Raw genomic sequence first — 8,776 nt, forward strand, 5'->3', positions numbered from 1 at the left:
TGAAACACCAAAATAATACCAAGTTTCCCGCCATTTTTAATTATCGAAACAAAAAAATAGGAAACTTTTGAAAACGATATTTTTGAACTTTTCTTGACAAATTGTGAGTAATTCAAATTGAATCAAAGGACCGAAACTTACTTTTTTTGCAAAAAGCCACAAAACACGAAAAAAGAAAACAAAACAAGATTTTAAAAAAGAAAAAACAAGAAAACAAAAGAAACAGAAACTTTTTTAACCACGTGGTCGGAACACTGGTCCGAAACAATATGCAATACTGCACATCAATTTGTCACTCTTTTTTACCATTTGATTTGATTGTAAGGTAGGTTCTTCAGGTCTGCCAAGTTGCCCTCAATGTACTCTATGCTATTCGGCGGTCTCGTCACTACCAATCCTGACAACACAGCCTGAAACAAAGATATGTAACAAAATGTATATGCACGATCTAATAAATCTTTCAATTTTCTATTATGGTACACATAGAATCTAATTATAGAACAATCAAACGAACGCAAAACATCACAGTATGAAAGATCAAAGGTCAAATCAAAGAAAATAAATTCGGACATTTTTGTCAGGGACACAAATGTCTGGGACGCAAATGTCTATGCACCATTATTGTTTCGACTTTCAATACGAAAGTAACGGAATAATTCTGCTCGGGGTGATTTTTTTCCTCAGACAAATTTCGACTTTTTAACTAACCATTTTTGACGGAATTTTCTTGTATCATTCGAAAGGTATTGTTGTCTTGAGCTCAAAATTGAAAAAAATATTTCATTTGTGATCATTTTTCGTAAAGTTACGGGGGTTTAAAGATTGCCATTTTGGGACAATTAACGCGCGATATACTTCGCGCTCTTAACGCGTAAGCGGAGACTTAATCCGTCTTAGAAATCGTTCCAAATTGGTTGAAGGAAGCTTATTTGCCTTAGTTGATTTGTTACAAGGAGCGAAATCTATCCTTTCGTACTTTATATAGCGGGTGGGGGATGATTCTCATAACAAAATTCAAATTAAAAAAAAATTTCAACCTGTTTTTTTTTCATTAAATTTTTTATTGTTATTACAGCTCCATAAATCTTAAAAGGCTTTCGGCTCATTCAGGACTTCGCCCTGATACGAGCAGTCTTGTTTATATGATGTTCATTTGATTAGCTTTCAGACCAGCAAAGATAATGCAATCGCGCATTAAAATTTTGCCGTAGGATTTTTGTTCACAGTCTATTCGGTTGTTAATTGCTTCTTTGCCGTATTGCATATACGGGGGCTCATTTAAAATTTCAATGCTAAGAAACGCAACGAGATAAACATGCTTCGAATATACGCAATAGCCCCGGGTTGACCTCCATACACCGAAAATGCTTATCATACAATTCCATACATCAAGTGTGTCGGAAAATGCTTGTCATACAATTTTCATACAATTTCTAAAAATGGTTGAAAACAGGTATAAACTCATTTCTGTGGCTGTTTGATTCTTATAAAACAATCTGGTGATAAAAATCTGGTGATAAAATTCCTCTTTTTTTTGTATGGAGTGTTAATGTACGCCTTGATCAATGTCTGATAATTTGAAAATTCAAAAATTTAATATAATCATCATTAAAAAATTTTGCCAAAAAATATAAGTTTGTTACTTTTGTTATATTAATTGTGAAAGACAGCGAATTTCAGGTGGTTTTCTACGCATTGTAAATGCAAGACCGTCCAACCTTTGGTGTTTTGAGTAACCAAGGTCTTTGTCACTTGTGTTCGGTTGCAAACACAACCGAAAATTTTTCGGAAACTAAATTTAGAAAGAAAAAATCAAAATTTTTGGTTTATGGGAAAACACCTATCATACAATTTTCATATATGGAAAAATGCTTATCATAGAGTTTTCATACAATTTTCTGTACGTATGGAATTGTATGAAATTGTATGACAAGAAGTTTCTCATATATGGAAATTGTATGATAAGAAGTTTTGGTCAACCCGGGGCCGTAGCAATAAAATGCAAAATAAAACTTGTTACAACAAGTGTTGTTTTGAATTAGATTGATATAACTATCCAAAATTAGCCGGTCAAGTGGCCTAGCGGTTAAGACAACCGCCAAAAACTCGAAGGTCGTGAGATCGAGCGCCAGCCGGAGACATTTTTTTGCAAGAAATAGCCTAGATTTAGCTAGTTTCTGATCAGAAAGAAGATAAGAAATAAAGAATTCTAAGAAAATCCCTGCATTATCAAAACATTTCACAAAGAATTTCTGACCACAAAATTAGATTAGATAGAAAGAATTCCAAGTCGGAAATCATAAAAAAAAATCTCGGTACGGGAAGGATTATATCATGAATATGAAAATCGAGAACATTTTCTTGAACATAAAGCAGACCATTTGCAACGACATAGTTAGTCTTGCGATTAGCAAGCGTTTTGTAATCAGTTACTCAATAGTCTGCCGTAAACAACGTTGCTATTATAAATTGCAGGTGAGACCTTAAGTATTTTATTATAAATTAAAATACAATTAACTTCTCTGCCTAGAGGTAACGCCCATTGTTGGAACCACAAAGGTGCGGGTTCGACTTTTGGAAATTTCTACCCAATTTTTCATACAGTCGGCCTATCGTTTGTCTGCTTGATTTTATCCATAGTATGGAATTTTTTGATGAAATTACAACTTTAAGTACAATTATCTTCGCAGTAAATGAAATTCATTTTAATTTGTCTGAAAATTTGTAAATTTACCAAATCGAATTTTGTAAAAAAAAAATCTTTTCAAACTCTTTCAGTTTTGTCTTAAATGATTTTGTTTTATGTTATGTCCGTTTATTTGCCTCAAAAAACCTCATTTGTAAGGCGAAATTACATTTTATGTGATTGTGTTTCGAGGAGCGTAACATCTTTGATCTTAAATTTTTTTTAAATCTAAATTTTGAACACACTTTTTTGAGGCTTCATATTTTTGAGGCCACTCTTTTTGGGGCCTTATAACCTTATGAAGCCTACCGTGAATACATCTTTGGACTCCGTTACAAATGGAAATACCACGGAAGATGCATCAAACAGTGGAGCACTGTGCTTGAAAATCTTGACGACTACAATTACTTGAAACTCATGACATTCCGTTGGTTGTTGTTGTAGTTGCCTCTCGCCGGGGCCCTACATTGTGGGGTGTACCCCGGCCAGGTCAATGAAACGGGCGGCTTCCTCCGGGTTTGTCCAAAGGGCAGTGAGGGGGAGGTCAGTGGGGTTTGTGGGGCACTGGAACAGGTGGGCAGTCGTTTGGGGGGCTGTATGGCAGAGGGGACAGGAGGACCCTTGGTCTGGTTCGAGCCTGGCCCGGTACGACAACAGGTGTTGACTGTAGCCGGACCGAAGTTGGCTGAGGGTCCTCCGAGTACGTCTGGGTAGGGTCTTCTCCTCTCGGACGTTGACAGGAGGGGGTCTTGTACCGAGGACTCCAGACGGTGGATACGACTGGGTTGTCGTCGCCACCGTCTCTGTGTGCACAGTTTTCAGGAGCCGTCGGTACTCCTTCGTTGGTAGCGGCAGGTCAACGCCTTCGAGGAGGTGTTCCAGACGGGGGGCATGGGCAGAGACTAGTGTGGGTTTCATTTTGCGGGGGGGAGGAGGTTTCTCGAGGAGTCTCTGACCAGGGTGTTCGGGGAGGTGGCAAGCCAAGAGATGTTGTGTTGCAAGCATTGCCGTGTGGGCTTTCACCGGGAGCACCTGCGTCTCTTCGTGTAGGTGGCTTTGGAGGGCCATTAGATGGTTCCCGGTGGCGACCCGCAGAGCCGTGTTTTGGATGGTCTGCGGGCGCTTGACACTGGTCTCGGATGCGACTGTAGACCAAACTGGGGCCGCGTATTCGAGACGAGGCCTGACCAGGGCTTTGAAAGTCACGAGTAGCGTTTCCGTGTCCTGACCCCAGTCCGTGCCTGCCAAGGCCTTCATGACGTTGACCGCCCTGGAGGCGTTGGAGGCAGCGACCCTGCAATGTTCCCCGAACTTGAACATCGGGTCAAACCTGACACCAAGTACTTTGGGGTGTTTTTCCAACTTGAGCGGGATATCTGCCACCGTCAAGTGTGGTTGTACGTTGCATTCCTTGGTGTCAGGCGTGAGTAATGTTACAGCGCATTTTAGGGAGTCGAGGTATGGCTGCAACTTAGCGGTGATGATATTGATCTTCGGCCCGCTGGCCCAGGGCGTCACGTCGTCTGCGTAGCTCACCACGTTGACACCCTCGGGAGGGGAGGGGAGGGAGCCAACGTAGGAGTTAAACAGAGTCGGTGATATGACTGAGCCTTGCGGAACACCTGTTCGGACAATTCTGGCGGGAGATGTCTCACCGCGGAACAGGGTGCGTGCTTGGCGGCCGGTCAGGTACCCTGAGAGCCAGCGGGTCAGCGAAGGGGGTAGTGAAGTTCTGCTCAATTTCTCCAGCAGGATGCGGTGACATACCATATCAAAGGCCTTGGAAAGGTCTAATGTCACCAGTACCGTGCGGTCTGCCGGTTTCTTTTGGTTGAAACCGTCGGCGACCGCGCTGGAGATTTCGAGCAGGGCAGTTGTGGTTGAGTGGAGGGGGCGGAAGCCGTGTTGGTGTGGTTCTGGGGTCAGGTGGGATTGAAGTATTGGGAGGATGCAGGCTTCCAAAATTTTGACAGCGGGGCAGAGTAACGAGACGGGGCGGTAGGAGGACCAGTCCTGTGGGGGTTTTCCGGGCTTGAGTAGTGGTATGACAATTGATTTTTTCCAGATGGCGGGGATTTGGGACTTTGCGAGGGAGCCATTGAAAACTTTGGTCAGCCAGGCGACGCCGTGCTGTCCGAGGTTTTTCAAATGCAGTGCGTTTAGCCCATCGGGGCCGCACGCCTTCGAACTCTTGCACTTGCGGATCGCCTTGCTGACTTGGGACGGGGTCGTCTGTATGGGGGTTTCGAGGGAAAGTGACTTCAATTTGCGTTTGATGACTCGGTTCTCTTTTGAGCTTTCGTGTTTGATTGGGGCCGTCAAATGCTTGTTGAAAAGTCTGGCTTGGTCCTTAGGTCGGGTGTATGTGCGTCCGTCAAACCTGATGGACGGGTTTGGCGGGACGCGTTTTTTGCCGTCAATGGTACGAATGGTCCTCCAGAGTTTCTCTGGTTTTGTTTTGTGATCAAATGTCTGGAGGTATTCATGCCATCGGGCAGTTTGGGACTTCCTGAGGATCATCTCGATTTTGTTGTTGAGGAGTGGCAAGTCTGGGGATGTGGGGTTGTTTGTCCTCAGGGCATCGCGTTGGCTGATGAGCTTGGCCGCTTCTGGCGGTAGGCCTGGAGTGCTCGTTGGGCGACGGCCAGACGGGATGTGGTGCTTGGCTACCTTGTTTACGATCTCGCGGAACAACCTTAAAAATGTTGCCACATTCCGTTGGTCGAAGCAATCGCTGATCAATCTCTCAATCTGCCCAATAATACTCTAAGATCCCAAATGACAGCCTGTCGAGAAATCAAAGAGTTGAAACGAATCAAATTCGATGAAAGTCCGCAACAATATTAAGCGTGACGTAATCTCGAGTCTCAAGCGATGTCTCAAGTTGAAATGAGAAGGGAAGTTCCGGCTGGTTAAGTACGCTTCCCAGTGAGGATGAAAATCTCTGAAACAATTGCGAGATCAGAGATGCAATTGCAACCCACTACAATCTGCCTGTTTGCCATCTTACCCCGAACTGCGTAGCAATTTTTTTCCATCGATCATGCGATGTATTGGTTATGCAGAAAACTTCAAAGTCATTGCAAAGAACAAAGAAGAAGCCGAAGTCCTGGCAACCCAAATAGAAAAATGGAGCACCGACAACCAAATAGTACTGAATATAGGAAAAAAGCAAAGTGCTATGTATAAAAGGAGAAATAGAAACTGACAGAACGACTGATACCAAACTTGGTACAGCAAACTCCCAGAAAGATCTAGGCGTGATAATGGCGAAAAGCCTCTCGCGGAGCGACAACAGTACACGAAGGGTCAGCAAATCATGGCGGGCATTCTTTAACCTCAAACGAAGCATCTCGTCACACGCAAATCTTGAAACAAAACTGAATGTTTATATCGGTTATGTTGTCCCATTCACTTCATATGCATCACAGGTATGGTACCCTTCAAAATTTGAAATGAAAAAAGTAATTGGTACAACAAAAAGCAAAATCACGGATACTAAATGAGACAATTGGATACACAGAAAGACTACGAGCCTTAAAAATGTTGCCACTCTCGATATACATTGAATTCCATGACATACTATTCTTGCAGTCAGTGATGGACGGTAAATACAACGTCAAAGACGAATCAATCCCAGTATCTCTGAGGAACAGCAACACGAGAGAGAGCAGCAATTTCGAACTCAGCAAAAATCGCCAGCTTAAAACAGATGAAAACTGTTGGACGCGAGCCCCCGAACTGTTCAACATACTCCACTATCAATTCCACGACAACCCGACAAAAACAACTGACAGAACGTTACTTCAACTACAACTACTACTAAATAAGTGGATACATTGCGCAGACACGAAAGTATTAGGAATCTGCTTGCGGCAAAAACTCCAAAGGCATGCCACGATGTGTGCATTGAACCAGACCTACAGCCTTTTACTGGTAAACCTTTGGAACTTGCAACATCATACAGATCAGATTATGCAGGTCTCGATATCACGGCAAGAAATTTCTGGGATGAAGGCGTAGTTACTTTTTTTATGTTAGAATAGTCCACAGCTCCTGTCCATCGTATGTTAATAAGAGGCTCAATGAGGTATACGCTCAACATGAAGCGGAAAAACGCAAAAACTACAATGAAGGGTTATAGATATATAACGCGGTACTCTGACTCTCCTAGTATTTTCTTCAGCAGGAGGAGCCAAGAATTTAAAAAAGCGACTAGCGTCTCTGGAATCCAAGAAAACTGTCGTTTCGTATGCTAAAGCAATTTGCAACCTCAAAACTGAGATTAAATTGTTACTCTTGAAAGCAGCAGAGACGACTCTCAGTGGTTCGCAAAAACCACGCGAAATGACAGACTTGAACTAATTATAAAAAATTATCTACTCTTCAGTCACTTTTCACATTTTGCTGTAGATTTTTTTCTTTAAGGTATACAAAATATAGTTAATTTGGCTGCTTTCACTGTCCTCTTTCTATCATCAATGGAGCTATTTCTGGTTTCGCTGTGTGCTATTGTAGTTTGTTCTTTATGAGTTAACTTTTTTTGAGCCTCAAAGGTTGACTGTCCAACTATGACTGCTTCAAAGCCGCCAGACACATTTTCTTTTCTTTTTTGCCTGATTAATTGAGCGAAAATTGATTTAAAACTAATCAATTCTCTATTGCGCGAAGATTCTCAATAAAATTTAAAACAGCAATTTAATCCGGTTACATTAGTATCATCTGCGAAAAGGTAATATAACGTCAGTTGCAATTCTCGTTTATATGGTACTTTATTGATATTTTGGTTATTTTCGAGAACCTGCATTGGATTATTAGTACCATAAATTGAAATAAATTTATGAGGTTCGAGCCATGCAGTTTATTTTTGAAAATACAGAGACAAAAATTTTATATAGACACTCCGAAGTAACCAAAAGTAACCAAAAACTACGACGCTGATAACAAAAAGGTCAAAATATATGTGCCTTGATGATTCGGTTACTTTGCATGGGAAAATTTGTTTGAGTGATAAAAAAATATCTAAGATCAGACAAGTTTTTCTATCTCACCTCTAATGCTTCTGTGAGGTTGTGGGTCCTTATATACCTGTACACATCTTCTTTCTCCTCCTCAGAGATTTCTGGAACTGGCAGCATAACCGACACTAAAAAGTTTGCTAACATGTTCCAATATATCTCATGAACCTTCTGAACACCGTGTAGTCGGTGGCAGATTTTGAGCTTCTTGTGGGAGTACGAAACATTCAAGATTAAACTTACTGTAACCAAAACACAATTCTTATACGATTTTTCTGATGTTTCACTATAAAAACAGAAAGACTCACATGCTATACCAGCAATACCGATACAAGAAATAATGATGCTCAAGTCCAGTCTTATGTAATTTTTGTCGTCAATCAAGTAATAGTTTTTTTACACTTGAGATTAGCAATAGTTATCGAATCGGAATATAATTTTTTTTTTCAGGTTAACAACTAGTTTGGAAAATTCACCGAATCTTTTTGTAAACCAATACAACTCGCCAGCAAGTGTATGTTCCTTCATTTTGGTTGTAAGCCAGCAATAAATAACGCAGGCGCGGATCTAGGAATTTCTCGAGGGAGTGGGGGGGGGTTTGATTTTCAAAAAAAAATGAACATTTTGTCGAAATTTTTTTAGGTCGACCAAATTGATTTTCTGAGCTCTCCCAAACCACTATAAACACCCTAATTTGATCAAATGTTCTGCGCCGTAGGCAAATTTTTGAAAAAAAGGCCAAAAAAGGCGTTTTTAGGCACTTTTTGGAAAATTTCGACCAAAAAATTGCGTTTTTTCGGCGCGCGCTCTACCCTAAAAAAAATAGTATAGACTGGCGCAGAAGTCGCCTTTAGAAAAACTTTAAGGTCAATCAGCCAAAAATGGATATCTCAAAATATTACAAAGGGGGGACCCTTTGGGTCGGCAGGGGGTCGAATCCCTGAGAAAGGGCGTCTATCCTCCCACCCCCCCCCCCCCCGCCCGACTCCCATCTAAATCCGCTACTGAAATAACGTAAGCAGATTTGCACTCGAGTGTGTGCTGGAGGTATCTGAAACAAGAAAACTGATTT

General features: G+C 41.5%; 1 protein-coding gene across 1 annotated transcript in view; it reads right to left on the reverse strand.

Moving 5' to 3' along the window:
* The window catches only part of LOC134845200 (F-box and leucine-rich repeat protein 13-like), a 43,666-nt gene extending 35,837 nt beyond the window's left edge, over window positions 1–7,829 (reverse strand). The window contains exons 1-2 of the mRNA XM_063862096.1: window positions 7,738–7,829; window positions 307–410 (exon numbers count right to left, since the gene is read on the reverse strand). Of these exons, the coding sequence (XP_063718166.1) occupies window positions 307–410; window positions 7,738–7,824 (191 nt within the window). The 5' untranslated portion in view covers window positions 7,825–7,829. The remainder of the gene's footprint in view (window positions 1–306; window positions 411–7,737) is intronic.
* Between the last annotated feature and the right edge of the window lie 947 nt (window positions 7,830–8,776).

This window comes from Symsagittifera roscoffensis, chromosome 4 (assembly GCF_963678635.1).
Source record: "Symsagittifera roscoffensis chromosome 4, txSymRosc1.1, whole genome shotgun sequence".
Lineage (NCBI taxonomy): Eukaryota > Metazoa > Xenacoelomorpha > Acoela > Convolutidae > Symsagittifera > Symsagittifera roscoffensis.